The following is a 27,768-nucleotide window of genomic DNA, read 5'->3' as shown; positions in this document are numbered from 1 at the left end:
TAATGTAAAAAAAAAAATCTGAACCAGACTGTTAATTAGTAATTTATGTCTGATTATTTGCCACTTTTAGCAACAAAAGAGAAAGATTCATCAACAAATAAAAATTCATTCTATGCAAAACTGAGTGAAACATTATCAGAAAGTTCGCCCTTCAAACTTTGTGTCTACTCGCCCGAATTCTAACAATCAGGCCTTTTGTTTGAACGGCTCTGAGACAACATAGGCGACAGAAGGCCCAGACTTTGAGCTGTGACAATAGGGTGTGACCCTAAACTCTTGCCAGAGTATCAGACTGCCAATTTAATTTCCACCAGAAAAGACAGAAACCCTAAGAGAGACGCAACCCTAATAAGACCTAACTTCACGGTGGATCAGAGGCCTCCCTTGAGAATATTATGAAAACTATGGACAACTTTTCCCGGAAAACATACAGAGGGAAATGTGTAAAAACGTCTGTACATATGGCAAGCGTTTCTTGATAAGCCCATCTCTCCCCTCCCCAAGCCAACCAGGTTAGCCAGAATAATATCTGCAAGTTGACTTCCGATGACCCTGGGAGAGAAACACAGTCAGCTCCCAAGGGGTCAAGAACCGAAATCTGCTAAAAATATGAAAAATCAAACTCCACTTCTTACTTCTTCATCTTCCACTGCTCTCATCTAACATCTCTTAAATTCCCCTGCCTCCAGATGTTCATTCGAGGGTCAGTCAAAAATCTCAGAAAATACAAAGAGAAAGAAAACCATTCGGATGAAATCTTGAAAATTTTTAATGTATTTCAAAGAGCTCTGTGAATCACTGAGGAAAGTAGTCAAGACTCCAGATGTCAATTTTCCAGGATGTGATCCCAGCTCAGGCCACTCTCCTGGGACATATATTTAATATATATCCACTTACCCACCTCACTGCCCCCAAAACCTTAACAGAAAGGCTTCACCTGCCAGATGTCAAAGCCAGAAAGCAGACTTCTCCTCCACTGTGGCCCACCAAGTCTGTCTCCAACCTGAAGCCGCCCAACTCTCCCCCTCCTCCATCCCAAACGCCACTCCTTAGTCCGGGCCAACAATAACGCTTACCCTTCCACCGTGACAGTCACACAGCGGTCCTCCAGGCCTCCAGCCTTGCCCCATCCATTGCCCAGCCCATGCCACCTAGTCTCTGGAAGAGCAAATCTGATCAGATCAGCCCCCTGCTTAAAACCTCACAGAGGCAGCAAGGCCTTCCAAAACCAGGAGTGGGAGAGAGGAGGGCATCTCCAGCTGCCAGAGAAAAACAAACAGTAAATGTGTGTGTGTGTGTGTGTGTGTGTGTGTGTGTGTGTGTGTGTGTTGAAGGAGTAGTTTGGGAAGCACCTAAAAATTGGAAGGTTAGTTTTTTTTAAATGCTGAGATTTGAAAAATATGAAATATTTCAAACACGCAAGTAAACAACAGTAAAATGGCACAATGTACATCGTCGGAGGGGATGCTGTGGCGCTCTAGCCACACACACATTCATCACCCCAGCAGCTGAAAGTGTTGGCAGCTGAGGCCCATAGCTGCGCATCGCTCCAGGAACAGCTGACGGCCGAAGGTGGTTGGCTTGCCCCAACTTTCACCTCACCTCCATCCCAGGGTCAGCCTAAGGCCAGGATACAGGTCAAGACATGGGTCCCAAGACTCGACACCACTGTCTCACTAGGCAATCTCTGAAGGACCATCCCAGCTCCAGCGCTCCCTATGGAATCAGACGGTGCCCTTGTTGCAACTGAATCCTAGTCCAGCTTTTCCCCTGCCCGGTCCTTCTTCCCTCATGTCTTTTAGGAATTGTTCTCAAGTGCACAGAAATCTCTGACTCAAATTCTACTTCCAAGGAACTGGAACTAAGGCAGTCATCACCCAGCTATACAAATTAGCGTCACTGCATATTTGTTTCAGACATTATTTTTATTTTCATTGAGGAATTACAGAAATAATTGAAGACACCCCTCTCCCATTATCTCTAGAGAAATCCACTATCTTTAATTCAGTGTTTATAATTTCCATGAACATTTCTGTATTTTAGTTTGTATTTATGGCTACATAAATATTACATAGTAATTTTTGTCAGTATTTGCACTTTATACATGGTACCATTCAATACATTCTGCAGCTTGATTTTTGTTTATCTATGCTGCTATAATTAGCTCTTTAAAATATGATCTAAAGGAAATACGTCAAAATATTAATAGGTGATAAATTTCAAATGAGGGCACACATATCTGGTTATCATTTCCTGTACATTTATTTATATTGACTACTTGATAATTTTTTAAATAATATTAAATGTAAATTTTTAAATTAAAAAGAAAAAACAAAATATCCTTTCAGAGGTACCCTTAGGATAGGAGCCAAACTCCTCACCGTGGTCTACAACACTCCTAATTAAGAGGCCTCAGTTTAACTCTCTTTCCATCCAGTGGATTTCTTTCCTTGTCACAGCCCACTGAGTCATTCAGCAGTTCTCACCTCCACACCTCTGATATGCCACTGATTCCCTCGATCTTAACAACCCTCCCCACCTCCCACCCTTTCTCTAACTTGTATTCATTCTTCAGATCTCAGCTTAGATAACCATTCTTCCAAGATGCCTTTCCTGAGGCCTCTGGACATCAGCCACCCGTCCCAGGAGCTCACACAGCATCCTGTGCTGTTTTACTTTTAAAACTGGGCAACTACCCGTTTAATCTGTTTGCTTGAAAACCAGTGCAACTGCCCTCTCTTGGTGAAAGACAATCGACACCCGGAACCATGTCTTAGTCACCCTGTGCCAATCCCAATGCCTGACACACAGTAGGAGCAAAGTAACAAAATACTGTTGAAAATGCTTTTACAGATAGATAGATAGATAGATAGATAGATAGTGGGTGGGTAGGTACATAGGTAGATAGGAAGATAGAAACATGGATGGATGGATAGATGGACAGATAGATAGTAGGTAGGTAGCAAACAGGTAGATAGAAACATAGATGGATGGATGAATGCATGGATGGATGGGTGGGTGGATGGGTGGGTGAGTAGGTAGACAGGTAGATAGATACATGGATGGATGGATGGATGGATGGATTGATGGACGGACGGACGGACGGATGGACAGATAGATACAGATACAGACAGACAAATAAGTCCTTCCCTAACCATCTCTACAACATAAGATAGAACTGAATCTTACAGAAAGCTAGATTCACAGCCAAGAAAGCCAATAAAACTGATCAAATCCAAAACTTAGGCACCAGCAATGCAGAGTCTTCAAATAAGGTCTTTTGTTTTTTCTTAAATGTCAAGGGAACCACCATTCTGAAATATCGACTTAACGTGCTAGAATGTAAAGTTAGGCTACTGAATACAAGATTTGAAGGATGGAACTTAAAAGAAAAACAATATGACAATAACAGCCTCTTCTTTCTCCTAGTCCCCAAACCTCCACGACAGAGCATCACATTAGGAGAAACATCTGTTAACCCGAATAATTCTGATTTCTGAGCCTCCCAGCTTTATTGACTGAACTCCAAGACCTTTCCGCCACTTAATTATTCCCTAAATGAAAGATATTTCTCAACATCTGCTCTTAATTTATTTCTAATTTGCATGTACTCTATCCTATCTGTTGAAGCTGAAATTAGTTAATACAAGATGGCATTATCTTCAGTGTCACATGAAACATTCTCTTCTTCAATTAAAGTTTTTCTGAAATAGTTTTCCAAGCTCTTTTCACACACAGATTTTCTTTTAGCTGTCCAGGACTATTATCTTCACTGTAGGATGAGATTAATTGTACCTTTCTTTGCTAGCTTTTCAAAGAAATTTTATATTGTACCGAAAAAGCATAAATAAACTTTCTCTTTTTTTCTCATTTTAATGAATCTACTTTTTGCTGAAGGATGACCTTTCTTTCAGAATATACATATAGAAGAAAATACAAATACTACTGAAACTGAATTCAATTGAAAGTTACCTAAATAAACTGATCAAAAGAAAAACAGCAGCAGTCAACCTAACTAAGAGATAAACCTACCTGTAAAATGTTAAGAAATTAATCAAGTTAAGAAAATCAGTTCTGGAGGAAGAGCTAATAACTGAAAGTACTGAGAACTTGAATACAACATGATTGGAAAAAAAATACATCTGATTGAAAAATAGAAAAGAAATCCCATAAAGGTGAAGTTTCCACTGCGGCTTTGTACGTGTTGTGACTAACTGCTAACCATCCTTCAGATCCTTTCCCCCGCTCCACCTCCACCTGCGCCACGCTGGTGCAAGCCCCCAGAATCTCTAACTTCAATTATGTTCACGACTCTTATCCTCTCCCTGCCTCCCTCCAGCTCTGCTCCCTTCTAAACTCATCTTTCATACTGCCAACCAAGTTATCTTTCTGAAAAACAGTGCTGAGCCAGTCATTAACCCACTTAATATCCTGTAGTGGCCCCCTATAGGGAAAAGATCGAACCCCTTAATCCGCTTCAAAAGAGCTTTCAAAAGCTGGCCCCAACCTCTCCCATCACCCCCAACACGCCAGCCACACTCAACTACCAGCTACAGACTCCAATGCATTGTCCTTTTCCATCAACCTGAAACTCCCTTCTCTTATTGTCCCTGTGGCTATCTCCTATACATCCTTCAAGGCACAGCTCAAACTCTCTCCTCTTGGGGCCCTCTCCTACCAGCCCTGCCCTCATTCCCACCAAGACAAGAGCTTGTCCATCCTCCTTCCATGTTCCCACGGCCTTGTTTACACCGCACCAGTTTTGCGAGGATGTCTATTTATGCCTCTCTTCCCAACCATCCTGAGAGCACCTGAAGAGCAGACACAGATCTTGCTCACCTCTGAGCCATCATCTAGCAACAGTGACTGAAGGACAACCACTTGCTGAGTGAATAAGGTATGTATCTAAGCGAGTCTGATTTTTTAAACCATGAAAGTGCATGGTAAGCTTTTATTGAGTACTTACTGTGTGACTAGGCTACAGGCTGGCATCAGAAAGTCAAATTAGGAAAACATGTCTCTGTACACAAGCAAGAAGAGCCAAAAACAGAAATGAACAGTGAACAAGAGGGAGAGACTGATTCTGGCTCGGTGATCAGAGGAGAATGCTTTGTGGCATTAATGCTGATCTTTGAAGGATGGAGGTTTCAAACCTGGAAGGGGTGGGGGAGAACAGCCAAGCACAGACAACAAAGCAAGCCATGTCACAAAGGCAAGAAGAGGACCACGGGCAGTCCTCACATGGCGCCATTTGCCTCCTTCACAGGGTATAGGGTGGGGGTGGGGGAGGACAGCACTGCTAGAAAAGATAAGATGGCCTCAGATTTCCCTAAATGTTTCTCTCAGACATACTTGCAAATGGGTTCCCCTCTCTACGCAATCTGCCTGGACGCTGGGTCCCCAGAATAAGACCTGTCCAACACTAAATGCTCCATAAGGCCAGCCTGAGACAGAGAGCAAGCACACGTGTTCCTTCACCAAATACTGACACTCTTTTAACTAATAGGTTACAGCTCTTGAAAAAGAACGTCAGTTAAAATAAGTTAAGTTGCTCTGATTTTTTTCTATACACACAGTATTAAAATGGAATTTAATATATGATTAAGGGTCTGATATGTGTTATAGAACTGGCCACTGATACCCAATATAAAAACACAAACATAAATATCTTTGCATTCTGCAGTATGCCTTTTTCTAAACACCTATGAAGGAACTGCGTAGGGTAACAGTAAACTAGAGCACACATGGAGTTTTATTTAAGAGCCCCCCAGAAGGTGGTGTTTGGATAAGGCTAGGGGCCTTCAACACCAAATAAGACTCGGATTCGTTCTCCCAGCTCCAAGTGATACTTGCATTTTAAATTCTAAAAGATAATAAACTGCAAATTATATATCTGATAAGGTAGAAATCTGATAAGGTTCCCAACCTTGGGAGTTCCCCGGATGAAATTCTAAACCGGCCCCCATACACGGAGGGGAAGGAGAGCCTGAAGAAAGAAGTGGACCACCCCAGATTGGGAGGTGGCAGGTTTAATAAGCAAGGGAACTCACCCAGGAGGCTGGTCTTGGGCAGCCACAAGACAAGTAGATCTCACTCAGCGGCCAGAATCTTAAGATTCCATACAGAGGCCTTAATGGGGTTGAGTCACACAGACAGTCCATATGGTCTCAACCACACATTACTCTCTCCAGGCTGCATCCTTGAAGTGGCTTCTAGTGTGGGAACAGTGGGCGGAATGTACATTCCAAGGCCAGGGGAGGGATGAGGAGCCTCTGATTATCTGTGTCCAGTTCTTGGGTCAACCTGTGGTCATGTCCTCTCAATGACCTCCTCCAACAGGATAATATCCAGAATAGAAAAAGAACTAATACAACTCAATAGCAAATAAAACAAACATCTGATTTAAAAATGGGCAAAGGATTTGAATAGACTTTTTTCCAAAGGAGATGAAAATTGTGGCCAGATTGCCATTAATGATGATTCTTAATAGTCATGTAGATAAGTAGACTATTATAAGACTCCCACTAGGTTCCTTATAGATAACATCTCTGATGCTTGGGTCACCACGGTAATGGATGCTTAAGTTGTTTTTCAGGAACTGAGAGTCAACTCTTAGCTCAGTTCAGGCTGGTTGAGACCATCGACCCATCAACTGGGCCTGTGCGAATGTCCAATAAGTGACCTTTGACATCAGGGGGGCTGAAAACTCCACCCTCAGATGAGGCTAACGCCACCCTTTTATGAACACGCATCCTAGGAAGAGCCATGAAGCTTGACTACACTTGTGCAGGTCATCAATTACCTCACTTCTCCTTACCTCCAATCATCCATCCCTACACTTCAGACCCTTTATCCTATAAATATAATTAACCCCCATTTTTGGAGAGGTGAGTTTAAGACTTGTTCTCTGATCTCTTTCTTGGCTGCCTTGTGAATAAACCCTTTCTCTGCTGCAAAACTCATCGTTCCAGTGATTGACATACTGTGCGGGGGCCAAACCAACCTGGTTCAGTAAGAAAGACATACAGATGGCCAACAGGTACATGAAAAGCTGCTCAACATCACTAATCACTGGAGAAATGCAAGTCAAAACCACAATGAGACATCAACTCACGCCTGTCAGAATGGCTGTTATCAAAAAGTCAAGAACAAGTGTTGGTGAGGATGTGGAGAAAAGGGAACCCCTGTGCACTGTTGATGGGGAGGTAAATTGGTGCAACTACTATGAAAAACAGTATGGAGGTTCTTCAAAAAATCAAAAATAGAATTCCCACATGATTCCATTTCTGGATATTCATCTGAAGAAAATGAAACACTAACTCAAAAAGATATATGCACGTCCATGTTCACTGCGGCCTTATTTACAATAGGCAAGACATGGAAGCAACCCAAGTGTCCATCAATGGATGAATGGAAAAAGAAGATGTGGTAGATATACACAATGGGATATTATTCAGCCACAAAAAAAGAAGGAAATCTTGCCATTTGTGACAATGTGGATGGACCTTGAGGGCAGTATCCTAAATAAACTAAGTCAGACAAAGGAAGACAAATATCATATGATTCACTTATACGTGGAATCTAAAAAAACTGAACTCACAGATAGAGAGAACAGATTGGTGGTTACCAGAGGCCAGCTGAGGGGTGGGGTGGTGGAGAAAAATGGGTGAAGGTGGTCAAAAGGTACAAACTTCCCGTTATAAAGGAAGTAAGTCATGGGGCTGTAATGCACAGCAGGATGACTATAGCTAATAACACTGTATTGCATATTTGAAAGTTGCCAAGAGGGTAGATCTTAAAAGTTCTCATCACGCGAATAAAAACATTTTTAATTATGGTGACAGATGTTAGCTAGACCTACTGTGCAATATACACAACTATCGAATCGCTATGTTGCACATCTGAAACTAATACAATGTTATATGTTGATTATATCTCAATTTTAAAAAGACAATATGATTTTAAAACTGGCTATATAACAATTCACTTTGAAGAACACATCGCCTACAACTTAGAACCAAATTTTGTTTTTAAGTCTATTTCTTTTGGGGTAAATTTTACTGGTCTTATTTTGTGGTCTGTTTGTTTCAAACAAATCTGAAAAAGGCTCCCTCCTAAGTAGTTCATTAAAACTGACTCATACTTCCACATGGCCAACTCCTGCACAAAAGTCTCTGTTCAAATAGAAATTATCCCACTCAGGCCTGACCAGGCGCACTCCCTTTTAAAGCCTCCATCTTAAAACTGCCTCAGGAGCAGGTCCCATTAAATTCTGAGACACGATCTCAAATTCCACACAATGACATATAAAAAGTGATTACGCATCTCAACCCACACTGAAGGTTATCTAATCAATGAAGAAACAAAGATCCCTTCGTGCACCCTCAAAGAGGTGAAACATTCGGGCTCAAAGACACTACTGCAAATAAGTCAAGGACTATAAGAAATCTTTTCTAGAGTTTGGTTTGGTTTGGTCAAATGAATATAAGGACATCCCAGGATCTCTGGGTGTATTTATAGATCCTTTCAGAACTTGCTATGGTGGTCCATAAGTCACTTAAATCCTAATTCATCTTCAACATAAAAATCATTATTTATCTTTTAAAATTCACCCATTTTCAAAGAATGGTAGGCAAATTATTTTATATCAAAAGAAAATGTAGTTACATTAAATATAAGTACTAGATGCCACCTAACTAAAATTACAAAAACAGGGAGACAAATACATATATAACAATTTTCTCTAACCTTAAAGAAGATAAGGGAACTAACATAATGTTTTTGTTTATGTTTTATGCTTTATATCATATCTTAGAAATAATCCCAAAGGGGCTGGCCCTGTGACCAAATGGTTAAGTTTGCACACTCCGCTTTGGCAGCCCAGGGTTTCACCAGTTCAAATCCTGGGCGCGGACCTAGCACTGCTCATCAGGCCATGCTGAGGCGGTATCCAGCGTACCACAACTAGAAGGACCCACAACTAAAAGATAGACAACTATGTACTGGGGGGCTTTGGGTAGAAGAAGAAAAAATAAAATCTTTTTTTAAAAAAAGGGAAATTTTCCTGTAAAAATACAGAAAGAATTAGTGGTTTTTAATTGCAAATTATTCCATCATATGAATAAACTGCAACAACTAAAAAGAAAAAAAATGAAAACTAGCATAGAGGATGGCTATAAGAGTTTTTTTCCCCACCATGAGTCAAAAACAAATCTGTCTTGGAAATAATTTCTTAGAAAATATACACGGTAATTTTTATTTATTTATTTATTTATTTTGTGTGTGTGTGTGTGTGTGTGTGTGTGTGTGAGGAACATTCGCCCTGAGCTAACATCTGTTGCCAATCTTCCTCTATTTTGTATGTGGGTCACCATCTCAGCATGGCTGACGAGTGGTGTAAGTCCGTGCCTGGGATCCAAACCACAAACCCAAGCCGCCAAAACGGACTGCACCCAGCCTAACCACTATGCCATGGGGCCAGCCCCCACAGTAATCTTTTATGATGAATTAATCAGAGGGCTCCCTGAAGGAATTTAGGATTTGACTTCAGGCTCATTGCAGGAAAAGGTTAAATACACAGAGGAGAAGACGAAGGCGCTCAATGAAGAAATATTTCGGTGCTGAATATTCTGATATGATCTTCTGGTTTAACGGGTCACAACGAGAAACACACCTACAAGTTTCCTCAGTCTCTTGACCCACTTTCCACAGTGTACCTCTGCTTAGCACAACCCAAACCCTTCAAAGTATAAAGCAAAAGAAAAAATGCCCAATACCAAGAAATTCATTACTTTTTAAAATTGTTTAAAGGGAAGCGTTTGTAAGTAGAAGTAATCTTCCACATTTGACTACAGCTTTCCTTGCTCCTCTGAAAGCACAGATGACTTTTGCTTTAGTTCCCGGAGTCTTAAACCCACCTCCTTTGTCCATAAATCAATGGCACTAAACAGAATAACCCGCGGAGCTTGCAAAAACTCCAGATTCCGGGACTGGCCCCACGGGACTGAACGGGAATCCCAAAGGGTCGTTCTGACACGCAGCCTGAGTTAGGAACTCCATCCGGGACGAGCCCAGAATCCGATTTTCAAAATAAAAGTATGTGTAAACATCTACATAATTACTGAATTAATGCGAAGTAACATGATTTACACCTGGCCTGTTAGGAGCAAGAGAGCCAGTCAATTTGTATCAACCTCAAAATGCTTCATAGTCTTCATATAAATATCATAGACCAAAATCTTAATTAGAAAATGGAACAGAAGAAATGTGCAAATATTAAAACTATGGAATTAGAAATGAAGATCCAAACAGATAATACTTTCTCAGCTACAGCACATGTATTTCTTTTAAAGTGGTACCACTTAGAGACATAAAATCATATTTTCTTATTGGGTTTCTCTGCTACATCAGAAATGTCATTATGTGCTTTTTCTGCTTCCTGGAAAAAAAGTTTGGTACATAATTAAGTGCTAAAACTATTGAACTGGACAGAAATCATAACTAGCTGGCCACCCACCCACCCAAAAAAAGTTCATTTGAAAATATTCACCTATGAAATGATATTCTCGTGCTTTACACTTGGAGCTCAACGGCTGTGATAGACAGAACTGTTTTTTTTTTTTTTTCAAGAAACTGAGCTCTCGGGCCGGCCCAGTGTCACAGCGGTTAAGTTCACACTTTCCGCTTCTCAACAGCTGGGGTTCGACAGTTCGGATCCCCGGTGCGGACATGGCACCACTTGGCAAAAGCCATACTGTGGTAGGCGTCCCACATACAAAGTGGAGGAAGGTGGGCATGGATGTTAGCTCAGGGCCAGTCTTCCTCAGCAAAAAGAGGAGGATTGGCAGTAGTTAGCTCAGGGCTAATCGTCCTCAAAAAAAAAAAGAAACTGAGTTCTCAAAACCAATGTGAGGTTGTACCACTTCAAACCTTAATCTTAGCTGCCAAATGAGCACATACCAACTATTCCCCTTCTTAACAAGGCCGGCAGTACAAGCCGCTGATGGAGAAGCCCCACAGGATAGAAAGGAGCCTCAGGTACTTGGTTGTTCAAAGGCAACCGTATAACGGTTATGGTTACATGGAGGGTGGAAATGACCTGCCTCCTGCAACTGACATGTAAATCCAGGGACAGAGGAAGCGAAAGAGACAGAGCTGGGTCTGGCTTAGATTGTCAGTCCACAAGCCATCACTGCGAGAGTCAAGAGATATTAAAAACTCACACTGAGGGGCTTTGCCCTGTGGCCGAGTGGTTAAGTTCGCGCGCTCCGCTGCAGGCGGCCCAGTGTTTCGCTGGTTCGAATCCTGGGCGCGGACACGGCACTGCTCATCAAACCACGCTGAGGCAGCGTCCCACATGCCACAACTAGAAGGACCCACAACGAAGAATATATAACTATGTACGAATATATAACTATGTACCGGGGGGCTTTGGGGAGACAAAGGAAAAAAATAAAATCTTTAAAAAAAAAAAAAAGCATTAAAAAACTCACACTGACTCACATTTCAAATACTGAAGGGAGTGTATTTACTTTTAAGCAGTTAAGGCATACAAAAAAATAAAAATGATAATATACTAAATACCTCTCCCTCCACACGCAGCTTACGGAGAAAACAAAAATCTAGCCCATATATACGAAACCACCGGAGTATCCTTTCACAATTAAACTTTAACTAATATTCACAACTGTTTCAATGATCTTGCATGTTCGCTCATTCCCAGAAAATCATCATATCAGCATCTAGTTCAAACTTCTGGGCTCAAATAGGGTTCAATAAAATTGAGTTTTCCATTCTATCTATATAATTAATGTACTTCCATTGCTTAGAATGTTCTCAGCAATTCACATGGTCCGACAGTGAATGGACCACCTACAGAGCTTTCACAAGCACAGGAACAGCTCATGAGAATCCCATTAAGACAGAAAACTTTCCTATGACCACAGTACTTCAGCCTAATGAGGTATAACACGGAGAATATTTCTACGCGCATTACGAATAGCTGCTCTGCCCCGTCAGAGCTGAATTTCCATCAGGGTTACTGTCCCTCACCACAAATCCCCAGGGCTCGTGGAAAAAACCAAACCTGCTCAAAGACCTCCCTTCAAAGCACGGGTATTCCAGCCACTTAAAGTTTCAGGGGAAGAGGAAAAAAAAGAACTATTTTTCAGTCCCTCAATCTCTTTAGAAAAACCCCCACACAGATGTGTCTTTAAATGAAGGAGAAAGAAGTACAATGACTCTCTAAATACAACTTAACTACTGTCCCTCCTAAAGAAAGGCCTCTGAAAGATACAAATCAGGTAGCTTTCCTCATCATTTCCATAAAACCAAATCTGGTTAAGCAAGTTTACTTTACAGCAAACATAGCATCTTTTCAGGAGGCTTTGCTATAAATGTAACCAGGTATAATATTCCATACTAAATAATTCATTTCATTTGTATTTTACTGGCCCCTCTCTTCTTCCCTCTCCCTCCCTCCACCTCGACCAAGTCTTTCAACCCCACAGATACCCATCTGGGCATCAGACCAGGGTTCCACCTGTGCCAAATCGCAGGGCATCTGAAATCCACTACCTTTTGTCACCAGCCAGTGAAAAGCCTTGAGCAGCAGTCGGAGGAAAAGAGAAAAGGGAATTCACGTCAGAAGCAGATTATCAGTTTCTGTACCCTCCACCCAGAGGTACCTGTCCTCTGGTATTTTCCTCTTTGCTAACTCTTAAGAGAGAAGCACACAGAGAGCCAGGGAGGGCCAGCACGGGTCTGGGAGCAGCACGTTGTGTCTCCTACAATCAGCGCCCCCTCGGCAGGACTATGATGCGAACGGGGGCCTCAGAGAAGCTCTACCTCACAGCCCAGGGGCCCAACCCCAGTAACCGTAAAGGAAGAGGCAGGAGGATGTACAAATCCAATTGATACTACACAAAATTTATGAGCAGTAGATTTAGGTGCAAAATGAAGAAAACTCCTCCAGCAGCAACAGAACAAACTACTACATGAATTAGAAGATTTACGCCATGTAGGGGTCAAACACAGGGTTTCCAGAGTCAGATCACCTGAGTTCTCATCCCAGCTCCTGCACTTTCCGGCTCTTGTAGCGCTTTTCATTGAATAAACATTCATCGCTCACCTACTAGGAGGTAAGTACTATGAGGGCTTGCTGCCAGAGATGTGCTGGTCCCTGCTCCTGTGGAATTGAATCCTAGTGGGAAGGACATTAGCAAACACACAACACAAGAAAAATGCCAGATGGTGGTAAGAACATGTGGGCAACTTAGGTACAGTCACGCAACCCATAACGACGATTCAGTCTAAGCCAGACTGCATATAGGACGGTGGTCCCATAAGGTTAGGACTATATAGCCCAGGTGTGTAGTAGGCTATCCCATCTGGGTTTGTTTAAGTGGATTCTGTGATGTTCACACAACAACGAAATTGCCTGACACACACTGTATCCCCGTTAAGCAACATATGGCTGTACAGTGATGCAGGCAAGAGTGACTGAAGTCAGCAGGGAAGACCTCTCAGAGATGACATTTAAGCCTAGATCTAAATGACAAGGAGCCTGTCAGGCAAAGTCAGAGGGAAGACGGACATGCAAAGGCCCTGAGGTAGGCACAACTGGGCCTTTGGGGAACTAGAGGGAAGGCCAGTGTGGGAAATTACTTCTGTGTGGCTCACGTTTGTCATCTGTAAAACAGTGGTGAGGACTAACCTCTTACTCTGTATCTGCACACAGTCTGTGTTCAATAAATGTAAATTGCTAGAATTCTCATCATCATCATCACCAGCGAGATCCCATCCACTGAGGTATGCAAGCAGACGCTGGGGAACCCCCTCACAGGCACAGCCGGGTTATACGGCCTGTAAGGTTCCTTCAACAATCGATCCTAGGACTAGACAAGAAGAGAAAACGTGAAGAAAGAAATGATAAAGTTGTTACACTCAGGCTTCCTGCCCAAGGTCTTCTAAAGAACGCACTGAATCAGACAACAATGTGGAGCTTATGCAATTCATTCAGCAAATGGCCCTTTCCATCCGAGCGTCTATGATTCGAATCTCCCAACTGTCCCCTCCTGTAGCTAGCTAACACACTGCCTTTAGCCCTGAGGTCTACCCTCTTTAGGAGGCTCTGGGCTAACACTTAGCGCAACAGCGCTGAGAAAAACAGAAAAGGACGACCTGTTCTGCGTTACTAGCTTTAAAGTGTGTCAGCTGTTGACAGCATGAGATAGCAGAGAGGCTGTTCTTCGATTTTATATGCATCTCGAACCATTTTATGATGTCGTGTTTCAAATGTTCCAAGCAGAAGTTTCTGCATCACAGACTCCACTGGCAAGATATTCATGTTTTTAAAAAACTCTTATTCTTGGCCTACTCTCTCAAAATATTTACTAACTTGTTAAGCTTTCTGAAGCCCACTAATTCAGGCTGTCAAAGACGCAGTCACTCATTGACGAACTTGACTTGTGTGTCTGTGAGTTAGGGAAGGAAAGGTCTGCTTGTACCCAACCCCAGGCCCTTAATCATTAAAGGTCATGTTCTTTCAAGTTCTTTTCTAAAATTCATTCAAATCCAAGGCAAATGTACTACAACCATAAAAAAATGCTTGGCTTTTATAATTATGAAACTATTTCATTGTCTACCCTGATAATGTCATAAATCTGTTGAAACCATGGAAATGACTTTAAAATTTTTTTTAAACCTCACACACAGCAAAAAGCAAACTCAGAATGAATGAGGGTAATGTAAACAATCCCAATAACTTAATGTAAAATGCACAAGTATTTTTATTACGCCACACTTTTAGATGGCCCAAACTCAAGGATTTGGAGAAGAAGAAGAGAAGAATCTTCATAAACCAAGAGATTAAATTTAGCAATACACTCCCAACATTAGTTCTTTCCCACCTCAATCTCTGCCCCCTCCCCTGTACCCAATCCCAAAAAGGAAGGAACCCAGAGGAGCAGATTAGAAGCAAAATTCTCCCACAGGAAAACATTCCTTTAAATCAATGAAAGTAACAACTTCAGCATAGAACACATGCAAGGAGGATCTTTAAAAATATGCATTATATGCAAGTGACTCCTTTGACTTAATCTGAACTAAAAATCCCATTTCAATACATAAATTTTGGTGCATGATGAGACATTACCACTGTACACTAATATCTACCTTAAAAGAATCAAAGTGTGCCTTCCAGAAAGCAAGACTGGGACTAAGAGGCCCATTCAAATCCAAATTTATCTACTGGCTTTTGCAACATAATCCAGTCAAAAGAATGTGATTTATATCTCAGCTATGCAACAGCTAACTTTTCAATGTGTTTTGAAGTAGGCGCCACCAAAAAGAAAAAAGTAATCATCATAGGCTTGGCATGAAAACACTCTAAGCAACTGGAGAGTCTTTAAAAATATGAGAACAAATACAGGCTCATGGAAGAACTTTAGAAAATAGATGCAAGTAAAAGGAGAAAAGTAATAATCCCCAAATGGCAAGATGACCACTATTAACATTTTAGTGTCACCCTACGAAATTCTTTTGAGAAAATATTTTTCACGTAAATGGCTTCAAATTGAACCTCTTTTTTTACCTAACAATATACCAGAACGTATTTCTATGCTCAAACATATATACATCCATAATGTTTTTATAAATGCATAATCTACTTTATGGACATACCCTAATTTAATGAACTCCACTGAGATGCTATATGATCTGTTCAGATGTCCTACAGTAAAAGAACAGAGGAGGTTTAAACCACTATTTCTGAAAATAATTTGCCCGTGACATCCTTTTTTGAATTACACATTAGAACTTGTGCTCCTTTCAAATACTTCAGAAAATTATGACTTAATCGATCCTCAATACTGGATTTTTATGGTGTTTCCAATTTCTATTAGAAAAATGCTCTGATCAATTTCTTGCTTGTACATTTCTGTGTGTACCCTAGGGGAAAAAACTTTAAAAATAGAGTTTCTGGGCCAACTGGCACGCATGTTAAAAACACACAAAAATACGTAAATAAATACATGATAATTTCTGCCCATCTGTCCCTCAATAGTGTGTGAGAATTGTCAGTGTTTTTAAATGATAATTTTTAATTTAAAGAATAGTTTGGAAGTTATCAGTCCTTATCCTATATACCCAGTATTTTTAAACATATAATTACTGTGTTATGGACATGACTAAAGTACATAGTTATAAATATCAAAGGTCTTACTGTAAGGGAGGTTGACGCAGAACATGACTTAAGATCAGCGGCCCGGGGTTCACCAGTTTGGATCCCGGGTACGGACATGGCACCACTTGACAAGCCAGGTTATGGCAGGCGTCGCACATAGAAAGTAGAGGAAGATGGGCACGGGTGTTAGCTCAGGGCCAGCCTTCCTCAGCAAAAAGAGGAGGATTGGCAGCAGTTAGCTCAGGGCTAATCTTCCTCAAAACAAAAAGGATACACCTCCTCACAATTTGTAGCACACAACCATGGCTACGTTAAAGTCTCTCACTTTCATTTTCCGCTTTGTTACATTTACATATTTCTGGATATACACTCTGTACTCTTAAGAAGATATTAATAATCCCTTATATCTACATAGTACTTTATCCTACTAAAACATTTAAAGAAAAAAGAATTTTAGAGGAATAAAACATCCTCAGAGGGTACTTTCAAACAGGATATTAAGCTGTACCTCTAAAACAGCCTTCAAGCTACTCAATAGAGTTGGTCCTCCATATCCACAGGCTCCGCATTCGCGGATTCAACCAATCACCCATGGAAAGGTCTACGACGCTCGTCTGCACTGAACACGGACGCACTTTTATTTTTCTTGTCATTATTCCCTAAACAATACCGTGTAACAACTATCTGCATATCATTTACATTGTATTAGGTACTATAAGTAATCTAGAGATGATTTAACGTATACGGGAGGGTGTTCACAGGTCATATGCAAATACTGCACCATTGTATATAAGGGACTTGAGCATCTGTAGATTTTGGTATCAGTGGGGGTCCGGAAACAATCCCCCGCAGAGACCGAGGGACAACCAGAGTAGCTACGTATTTAGAGCCAAGACTGTATTAATTAAAATCTTTACCAATCGACCAACATCAGTATCACAGCGGGAAATGTGTGTATTAAATGTATATCTCTCTCAATTTAGAGCTTACTTTCAGTGCATATTTTTGCAATCTCAAATAATAAGAAATCAACTCCTACCATAACATAAAGATGGTTCACACAGCAAAAACAGCCTTTAGTTTCCTTTTTTGTTTTCAAAGGGACACTGGATGTAATTTTATACCTCAAAGTAACTCTCAAAGGTACTTAAGTATAGTGTTCACACTCAGGGTGGAGTTCTGTGTAATTTTGAAAGCTCAGAAAGGCCCTGCTTTCTCGAAAGCATCTCCCCTTAGAGCCTGCCTCAGAAGTGAATTTGAAGCTTTTCAAAAGTAAAGAAATTTTTAGCCGATAGGTCTGGAGGAGAGCCAGTGCATCTGCATTTTTTAAAAACTTCCCAGTTGATTTACTTCTGCAGCCAGAATCAAAAAGCACTTAGTTATATAAAAAGATTGGGGGCAGGAGAAGCATCCTTAGGTCCCCAATTTAAATGGTCACATGAAAACCATTCATCTGTCTCGGTCTAGTTAATTAGATTCCCCAGGTGAAAACTCTACCTTGAGAAGATGCAAAAGAAGTTTCAAGAAGGGAAGCAAAGACAGGACACTTTTCGGCCTAGCACTGGCCACCAAAAGGGACAGGGTGAAGATACAGTGATGCAAGCAAAACTGAAGGAGAGCCACCTGCCAGAAACCACGGTACTTCCTACTTCAGGCATCTAATTCCTTCAACTTCATAAAATAGGCCAAAAAGAAGAAAATGCTCAGCTGTATTTTTGTTTATAAAGGTGCAGTCTTAAAATGCACAGCATTCAACTACAGGTCGCAGTTTCACCAAGCAATGCCAGTCAACAAACGAAGAGACCCAATCGGGTTGAGAAATTAAGATAGGCTACTCAGAGACATTATATTACTTTTACAACATAACAGTCATTTATCAGAATTATGTTTTTCAAAAGAAGTTTGTTTCACAAGAGCAGTGCAAAACAAGCCAAAAAACCGATGTCCTTCTAAGTAGTTTATGCATAAAAATCTGTCATTTTCTTAAGCTTCCATTACCTACCAGATCTGGACTTAATGATGTCACTGAACTCGTTCTGCCCGTCGTCAGGCCTGGCCTCCTGTTCTCCATACTTGGCCATCTTTGCTGAGTTTCAATATAATCCAAAGACTTTACCAAGTCTTCTTTTTAAGACTTGCAGTTTTCTACAATGGTCCAGCTTGACATCAACACCTAGAGAGACGAGGGAAAGTACTGACTTAAAAAAATACATATATTATTTAATAGATAGTTATATATAGTACCATTCGTTCAGCAAATATTTATTCAATGCCTACTGTGTGTAAGGCACTGATCTGGGCAATGGGGATATGACTATCAAAAAGAGACACAGCCTCTGCCATTATGAAGTTTATAGACTCTAAGCAGTTAATTTCATAATGAATTATTTCATGATAATGCAGATATTCGACAAACGTACAAAGGAGAAGTACAGAGTAATGTCGTCAAACAGCAGAGGAATCTGACCATCCCGGGCAATCAGAGAAGGCTTTCTTGAGAAGTGACATTTGAGCCAAGCCTTCAGGGACTAGAAGAATTTAATTAGCCAAAAAGAAAGGCAGGAAGAGAAAAGGTAAGAGCGTCCCATGTGAAGTGGCAGAAAGATCATGGAGCATTCAGGAAGCTGAGCAAAGGCCAGTGTTTTGGAGAGAAGACAGCCAAGGAGAGAGATCTGTTGAACTAGCTGAGGTAGGTGGACAGGACCAGGGACAGGGCCTTGGAGACCACGTCAAGGCTTTCACTCTTTCTCTGAAGAGTAGTGGGGACCCAGGAGATGGTTTTAAACCAGGAAGTAACAGGATCAGATTTGCCTTCTTCAAAAATCATTCTGGCTTGTGGGTGGACGAGAGTGATGTGCGGGGAGCCGTGAAGACTGTGGCAGAATTTAACAAACGTTCCCTGAAGAACCTAGGCCATGGGGATATAGGTGTTGAATGAAAATTTCTTTCAACTCCTCTGTATGCTTGAAAATTTTTCATGATAAAATGTCAGGGAAAAATTTCTAAGCTTAACCAAGTGATCAAACCACATGACCAATAATGGGGTGTCACGTGATGTAATGGAAAACACACTACATCATCCAAGAACCAGCTCTTGGTTTCATTGATGTTTTTCTCTTGTTTGTTTAGTCTCTATTTCATTTATTTCAGCTCTGATTTTTATTATTTCTTTCTTTCTGCTGATTTTGGGCTTTGTTTGTTCTTTTTCCAGTTCCTTTAGGTGCACTGTTAGACTGTTTACTTGAGATTTTTCTTGTTTGTTGAGGCTTGTATTGTATAGGCCTATATTGTAGGCCTGTAGTGCTAGAAACTTCCCTCTGAGAACCACTTTTGCTGTATCGCATACATTTTGGCAGGTTATATTTTCATTTTCATTTGTCTCCAGGCATTTTTTGATTTCTCTTTTGAGTTGTTCAGTAGCATTTTATTTAATCTCCACATATTTGTGGCTTTTCTGATTTTCTTCCTGTAGTTGATTTCTAGTTTCATACTCTTGTAGTCAGAAAAGATGTTTGGTATTATTTCAATCTTAAATTTATTGAGACTTGTTTTGTGGCCTAACATGTGATCAACCCTGGAGAATGTTCCATGTGCATTTGAAAAGAATGTATATTCTGTGGATTTGGGATGGAATGTTCTGTATGTCCACTACAGACATCTGGTCTAATGTGTCATTTAAGGCCAATGTTTCCTTATTGATCTTCTGTTTGGATGATCTACCCATTGGTGTAAGCAGAGTGCTAAAGTCCCCTACTATTATTCTGTGACTACTGTCTATTTCTCCTTTTATGTCTGTTAATAATTGCTTTATATACTTAGGTGCTCCTATATTGGGTGCATAGATATTTACAAACGTTATATCCTCTTGTTGGATTGATCCCTTTATCATTATGTAGTGCCCTTCTTTGTTATATCATCCATATAGTATCCTTGCCTAAATGTTTAATGTGAAGCTCATCATGAGCAGACAAATATAGACTCCAGATAGTCTTCAAAATAAATTACCTGGACTCTTCAAAATTGTCAATGTCATAAAAAGCAAAAACACCTGAGAGAGGGGGAACTTTGTGGATTAAAGGAGAGTAAATAGACATGACAACCAAGTGTAAGCCTTGACTGAATTAAGGATTTTTTAAAATAAACACCTTGGAGATACTTTGAAAAATCTGAATTTGGGGTGTATGTCAGACAATATTATTGTATTGATATTAAAGTTCTCTGATATTGGAAATGGTTTCATCATTATGCAAGGAATGTCTTTGTAGGAGACACATGATGAAACATTTAGCAATGAGGTGTGATAATATCTTCAATTTAAGTTCAAACAGCACAACATATATGGATCTATGTATGCGTGTATGTATATGTCTATACACATATACACACCCAAACAGAGAACAGAGAGAGAGAGGGAAAGCAAGCAGTGGAAAATAATATTTGGAGAATCTAGTTAAGGAGCATATTTACTGTTCTGTTCTTTCCAGTATACTATCACAGGCAGGAAATGATTATGGCCTAAACAAGGGTAGATGGAAAGAAGTGGGTGGATATGTAGGATATCTAGACATTAAATAAAGAAGGTCAACAGGACTTTGGAACTGAGTGGATATGAGTGGTTCAGGATGCTATGTAAACTGACTGCTCAATTTTGGCTTGGACAATTGAGTAGGGGGAGCTGGGGAACACTGGAGGGTAAGTTGTTGGAGGAATGAATAATGAATGTGGTTTTGACTTGCTGAGTTTTAGGTGCCTGAGATAAACAGCCAGAGATAACAAGAGGTCTCATCTCAGGAACTAATGTTCCTAGGGTTAGGCATAAATCTGGATAGTTATGTGTTCTATCCATTGATACAGATTTTATTCTGGAAGGTACATCATACAAATGCTGCTGAGTACAGATATCACTCCAACAAAATAATCTTAGTCTTCAGCAATTAATCAGAGAAGCATCTTTAGGATTTACAGAATTGAGGATTCTACCTTACAGTACTACCTTTTCTTTAAGAATGTCAACAATGAGAGTCCTGCACTGCTGCCTAATGCTTCCTGAAACACTCTGCCTCACCAGCCCAGACGGAATCAGAATTCCAGTTTCAGCTAGGCAACTTGGCTCTACCCTAACGGCCCCTTAAAAGTGCCCCAAAAGCCAACTGAATAAATTAATCATTTAATTGGGAATATAACAGCTAACACATCCAAGTATTAATGTACAAATAAAGATCATTAATTCAAATATTACAAAAGATATCAGAACCAGAGTTTATTGCCAGCTAGGACTGAACAACTCGACTCTTTAATTCAAGGACACACCATATAGTATTATTATTTTATAATCTATTTCACTTTACATACAAATGTAATATTTAGTATTTTATATATTATTTTATGATATATAACATTCAAGGAAACAACATATATCAATTTACAATAAAATAAATATAGGCAATATATAATAACTTATTTTCCTTACTATTCAGGAAAAGAGCGTGTTCTACTAATAAAGAGGTCAAAATTACCTTAGAAAAAAGTTTTAAGTGTTAAAGAGTTTGAGGCAGATGAAAACTAAGATAGATTACTAAAGCTTTAGGACAATCTCCTCTCCACTAGGAACGAATTGGATCATCAGTCCGACAGATTTTATGGGTGTATAAAAAATTTTTTTCATTTTTTACATTGGTCTACCACTGTTAATACTTTATGGATTATTATGTGATTAAGTTCATTTGGGGGGTACATGCCTGCAAAAGATTTGCTGAATTCTTAATTTATTTTATATTCAAGAACCGAAAACTTTGTTCGGAAGAATGCATGTAAAATTTTATTATGGAAAATCAGGTTTGCCCAATAAAAATTCTCTTTCCTGGAAAGCAACTAACAATGCCCTTTGAGAAACGTTTCTCTTGCTCTCCTTCATAACTGATCTTAGCCAAGGGTCTTCACATCCATGTTTCCCAAAGACTTTCCCACTCCATAAAAGAGGAAAGTAAACCGTCTACACAGGACTTTATTCTATTCGTATGTTAATATTTCTTCTTTACAATAGATTATTTACTGCTCTCAAGATAGTTTCTCAAATTTTCTCTTCTTGATAATCAAAATCCCCTATACCCTACAAAGATACAGCAGCAGGGGGGTCAGAGGACAAGGAAAGAATAGGAAGGAGAGAGAATCACAGAAGACCCTTTAAACAGCGATAGCCGTTGACTGTCACTTGTTGCCATAAATGGGTCAGGGGACTCCAGGTTGAGTAACCTACAGCAAAAGATACCTCCTTCTAAATCCCTAAATGCTATAGCGATTTATAATTTGTTGTCAGGAAACAGAATCAAAGTTTCATCACCAACACTGTGCCAAGTGTGACCCTCCACTCTGACATCTATGAACCGGAGGGAAGGGCATCTTCCACACAAAGCTAGGGGAGAAACTGAGGATAAATGAATGGGATATTGCTTTACAAGCTTTAAGCCGTATGCAACCAGAATTTATCGTTACCGCGGCTCGAGGTTTCTGCTCCATCGTAATGACGTTCTGCAAAGTGTAGCCAGCTCTTTCTCCCTGAAACCAACACACTCAACTCTGTACCAGCAACTCCTCCTTCAGAACATTTCTGACTGTCCTATGGACCAAAAACCATGAACCTGGGGTGAAAGGATGGAGGTTGGCCTTAAAGGCAAAGCTAACGTTTTAATTTTAAAATCATTTGGTAATTACACAATGTAAGAATACAAGTATGCTCAGTAATATGCAATTATGATGGAAATGCGGTGTTGGTCCTCGGGCAAAAACTATTCATGCATTTACATAGGGAATCAAAACCCCGGAATGCTAGAAATAGTGGAAAAGAAGCCCAAGGCGGCAAGAGTTTGCCGCTCTGCCTGAGACAGTAAAAGAAACCGCCCAGCGCCAAGAACTGCCATTCGCTCCAGGAAGCGCTCCAAGGAAAGGTTAATGGTACAGTGATTAATACTGTTTACAGGGGCAATAAATTGTAAGTAAACACCCAAAGGAGAGTTAAAGAGCTGTCTCATCGGTCCCATAAACGCGGGTAAAGGGGGCGGGGAATGACACCGCGTAAACCTTGGCCCTGGCCGCCTGGCACTCTGGAAGCTGAGACATCCACGAGCTTCGCATTCCTCCAGCTCTCGCCAGACCCGCAGCGCTCTGGGCAGGCTGTGTCCCCCGCGCCCACGAGCCACCAGCCGGGAGGGGCCGACCCGACTTCCTGGGGCCCGTGCAAGTTACAAAGGAATGGATGCGGCCGTTGCCGCCGGTGCCAGAGGCCGGGAGCTCCGGCCCGACCCGGGGATCGGGGCTCCCCCGAGCTCGGTGCGCTGCGGCCACGGAACCGGTGCACTGCCCCTCCCATGCGCGCTTTGGGGAACTGACCCGGGAGACCTTGGTGACCCAGGCGACCTGGAGGCTAGGAAAGAGGAAACTCTCCCAGGACATCCCAGAGAGCAGGGCCGTTAGACCCAGGTTAGACCTGGGGTTCTCAGTTCAATGTAAAACTAAGAGCGGACCCCCTAGCTCTTGGACGTCGGGTACGTTTTCTCCTCCCCTTGGAACAAGCCGGGGACGAGTCCCTTTCGTAATCTGGGGATGGGGGGAAAAAAAATCTCTTTGAACACATGCTTTCGAAAAGTTGCACAGCCGAAAATTAGTGCTTCGCTGGTGTTTTAGGTGGCCTTGGGCAACCAGAGCCTTGGACGCGGAGCCGAACAGGGGCGTAAATTACCTTATCAGTGGCAGCAAGAGATGCCAAGAGTCCGGAAAACCAGAAGAGGCGACTGCCCGAAACGACGCACGGACTGGGGGCCCCCGGTCCCCTCTGCGGAGCCCCACCCTCGGGAGCAGCAACGGCCTGGAGGTCAAGCACATTTCCTGCCAGGCGGACGGCTGGGAGCCGCTCCCCTGCCCGCCGCCCACACTGCCACCCTCTCCTCGCGGACACCTCCAGGCCCCGCCTTCCTGGGGCTGGGGTGTGTGTGACAGGCCCTCCTGGAAGGCCACGTCCTCTCTCGGAGATCACTGGCCCAGCGCCCCTCACCGCGCGAGGAACGGAAGCGCGACCCCCTCACCCCGGAGGGGAGGAGGATAGGGGGAGCCAGGCGGCAGCACAGAACCAGCTGGAAGAGTCTAGGTCCTTTGCTACTATATGGATTCCGAGGACCTCCACGCCCGAGCTCTCTCCACGCTTCTAGCATTCTCTCTCCCGCCGGGGCGAGCTGAACTGAGGTTCCGAGGAAAGTGCACGCAAAAGTTGGTGACATCTTAGCCTCCGCCGCGAGAAGGAGCTCGGCACGCAGATCCTGGGCGCAGAAGCAGCAGAAAAGTCCAGCCTCCCGGCAGCCCACGCCCCACTTCCTCGGGGCCGCGGTCAGTCCCCAGCCCGAGGCTTCAATAATGCATGGGCTTACCTGCTCCGGTGACCGGCCGCCGCCGCCGCGGCCCGAGCAGCCCAGGGGCACCCCTGGCTCACTTCGGGTCTTAGTAATCCCGGGGGTGTGCGCGCGCGGGCGTGCTGTGATGCGACGTTTTTTAAAAATGAAATGTGGAGAACCAGACAAGGTCCAAAAGGAAAAAAAAAAAAAAAAAATTCTGACACCGATTGAAAACGCCCCTGACTTGTGCAATCTTCCTGCCCAGTAGTTCCGCCAAAAACAAAACAGTCCAAGCGCAAACCTGGAACCGGCGCGTAGGCACCAAGCTTGCCAAACACGACTGAGTTTCGCGTCCGCAGAAGTGACCCAAAAGAAGGGGGGCGCCGCTCCCCGTGATTCCCCAATCGGCTTCGGGCGCTGGAGGCTCCTCCTCGCCCCTCGGCGGGAGAAAGCCCGCGGCAGGCGGCGGCTGCCCGCTCCCCTCCTCCGAGGAAAGGCGACTCCACAACTTTGTGTGCGAGTGGCTCGCTCCTCCGGCTCCTCCTCCTCCTCCTCCTCCCGCCCCGGGCCTGCCCCTTTGTTGGAGCGCGGCGCCGGAGGCTGAGCAGGGAGGGTGGGGCGCAGGACCGCTCGGTCGCGCGCTGCCGCCCCGCTGGCACCGACGGGGGTCCCGGCACCCCGGGGTCCGCTACCGAGGAGGAGGCGGCCGAGCAGGGTCCGGCCGCCAGCGCCCCGGGTCCCCCGCGGCTCTCCCGCCCCGCGGCCGACGGCCCAGCAACTTTGTTTCGGGAGATGAGCCTTTCTCGGCTCCCGGTTCGGCCCCGGCCCGGCCCAGGCGGCCACTGCGGGCTGGGCTCCGGGAACGTGGCGCCCCGAGTCACCTGACCGCGCGCCCCGTCAATCAGCGCCCGCCCTGCGCGCCCTCCCAGCCCGCAGCAGCGGGCCCGGCGCTGGGCTGGCCTGGGGCTGCGCGCCCGGACCGCACGGTGCGCGCGGGGAGCCGGGAGCTGGAACGCACGCCGCGCGCAAACGCAATCCCCTCTATTCAGATTATCCGAAAACGGGAGTCACGCCCTCCCGCCGGGCAAACCCGAGAGTCGGGTGATCTTTTCTCCTTCAGAGAGAAATCTCCATTTGGCCCTCCGCTCAGTGCATCTCAGTTTCCTGGTTTTTTGGTCCTAGTTCCAGGGGTATATTAATTTTATATAGTTTTCTGTGTCCTTTATAATAGTAAGACAAACTTGACATTTCGTTTTATATTCGTTCATACGTACAAATAGTGTTTACGCTGACCTTTTTTCCCCCTGTTTTTCCGATATACACACACACACATCCATCTGTTATAGGGCCTATCTCGAGGGTGAAAGTTTGGTCAAAAATATCTGGGGAGAAAAGAATTTGTGCTGTGTGTGTATTTTTCTTATCTACCTGTTTCATTCGCCATGTGTTCCTGTGCTTTTTACATGACCATCACACTTGGGAGGAGCGAGAAAAAACAGCCACCGAGTTCCTAGTTCATATAAACAGAGAAGAAAGGGTGACCGATAAGCGAGCTCTGGCTTATTGCAGGTTTAATATTTGAAAGTTAACAATTTACGAGTTAGTAAAGATAAGCCACCGGGGGACTTAAACAAATTTTTCGGAAATAATTTACTAGCCTTCTATCAGTTATAAAGTGAAAGCTGCGCCGGTCCCTAAATGCTGTGGGTGGGTAGAGGTCCTGAAAGGTAGTCTTCTGGATGTGGTCGCTAGCTTCGCGTCCTTCCTTGGAGGGATTTTCTTCATATAACCCAAAGAAAATCCAGAGGATTAACTCGAAATGGATATAATTTATTCATTCACTTTTATTCGTTGCTTCATTTAACAAATGCCATTTTGGGGCCTGCCAGTTCCCCTGGCACTGTGAATAATGGTAATAAAGGTAAATTCGACAGAGATCTTGCCGTAAAGAACTTCAAATCTAGTGAGTGAGATAAGGCATGTAAACAAGCAAGAATACGCAAGACCTGGGCCGTAAGTACCGTGAGACAAGGACAGGTCAAGTGTTGCTGGCGTCTGGCTGTATCCAGGGAGACTGAGGTTTCTTTTCACTGATGATTCTACAGACTCTGAAAGCCACTCTTCATGCACTGTATCCTGGTTGAGTTGAGGGAAACTCAGATTTCCTCCTTTAAAATAAAACCATATTGGAGTGTTTGAGGATTTCCTTGTTTAAAGTTATGTAAATGAGCACTTTGTAAATTGCAAAGTGCTACACAAATATTAACAACTCAAAATTTTTGAAAGACACAGAGGTTTGGGGATCTAAAATTGCTGAGTTTCTAAGCTCTGAGGGTACGTTTAGTTAAGCTTCCCCAAAGGCTGTGAGGAAAGGGGCATAAGGGACAATAGCCACCATCCATGCGGGACTGACTCCACCCCACATCCCAGCTCAAGTGGCTTAGGGTGTGTTGCCCGGGGCCCTATGCCCTGTCTGTTTCTAGTACTTCTCCCCTCACCCAGAGACTGATTCTCTGTAGGCCATGTGCAAAAGAGGCCGAAGAGCTTTCTGTTAACGGGAGGATCAAGAAGTTCCATGCTGGTCCTGCTCCCCATTGTCTTTGTAAGAGGAGAAACCACATTTAGTGGGAGATTTTTGACCACTGGCCGCTACGTTGCCATGGAGCAGACAGTATGATCTTCCTTCACAGCCTGAGAACTGAGCTGGGGGGAAAGTGGAGACAAGTGTAGCTGTTAGTACACTAGCCCCCAACAGTCCGCCTGCAGTCCACGCAGCAGGGCCGTGGGCCTGTAAGGACAGTGCTTGGTGGGCTTTCATCTGGCCACTCCAAAGATCGATGTAGAGCCTTCAGAGAAAATGAGAGGAATGTGGCCCTGGGTCTTCCATTAACCCAGTCTTTGAATTGCCCAACAGTCACTACAGAACAGTGAAAATTTAAGAAAATCGAACTGCTGTTACTGGAATGAAGTCTTTCACACAGGAGAAAATATTATGATCTGAGTAGTGTATATATAGGTTCATAGATAAAGATAAATGCATACGTATGTGCATATAATATAGACAGACACGATTCTACATAGATACTGTTCATTCACAGGGAACTGAATCCTAATATAAAAGCCAAAAAGAAAACTTTCTCTATCAACCTTTGTGCAAGAGTATATGGATGCAGTTTCTCTTTAAACAATGGAAACATGGGGAAA

At 42.8% G+C, this 27,768-nt stretch overlaps 1 protein-coding gene across 7 annotated transcripts in view; it reads right to left on the bottom strand.

Moving 5' to 3' along the window:
• The window catches only part of UTRN (utrophin), a 478,862-nt gene extending 453,747 nt beyond the window's left edge, over nucleotides 1-25,115 (bottom strand). For 3 of the 7 annotated variants that reach the window (XM_070506675.1, XM_014850669.3, XM_070506686.1), the window contains exons 1-2: nucleotides 24,601-25,115; nucleotides 18,186-18,356 (exon numbers count right to left, since the gene is read on the bottom strand). In XM_070506675.1, the coding sequence (XP_070362776.1) occupies nucleotides 18,186-18,264 (79 nt within the window). In that variant the 5' untranslated portion in view covers nucleotides 18,265-18,356; nucleotides 24,601-25,115. Of the gene's footprint in view, nucleotides 1-13,714; nucleotides 13,896-18,185; nucleotides 18,357-23,918; nucleotides 24,146-24,600 lie in introns of those variants that run through there. The other 4 variants (XM_070506678.1, XM_070506681.1, XM_070506695.1 and 1 more) reach the window with 2 other exon arrangements.
• Between the last annotated feature and the right edge of the window lie 2,653 nt (nucleotides 25,116-27,768).

The sequence above is a fragment of the Equus asinus genome, chromosome 1, assembly GCF_041296235.1.
Source record: "Equus asinus isolate D_3611 breed Donkey chromosome 1, EquAss-T2T_v2, whole genome shotgun sequence".
Taxonomy (NCBI): Eukaryota; Metazoa; Chordata; class Mammalia; order Perissodactyla; family Equidae; genus Equus; species Equus asinus.
The sequence above is the reverse complement of the archived record's forward strand: the minus strand, read 5'-3'. Positions and strand labels throughout refer to the sequence as shown.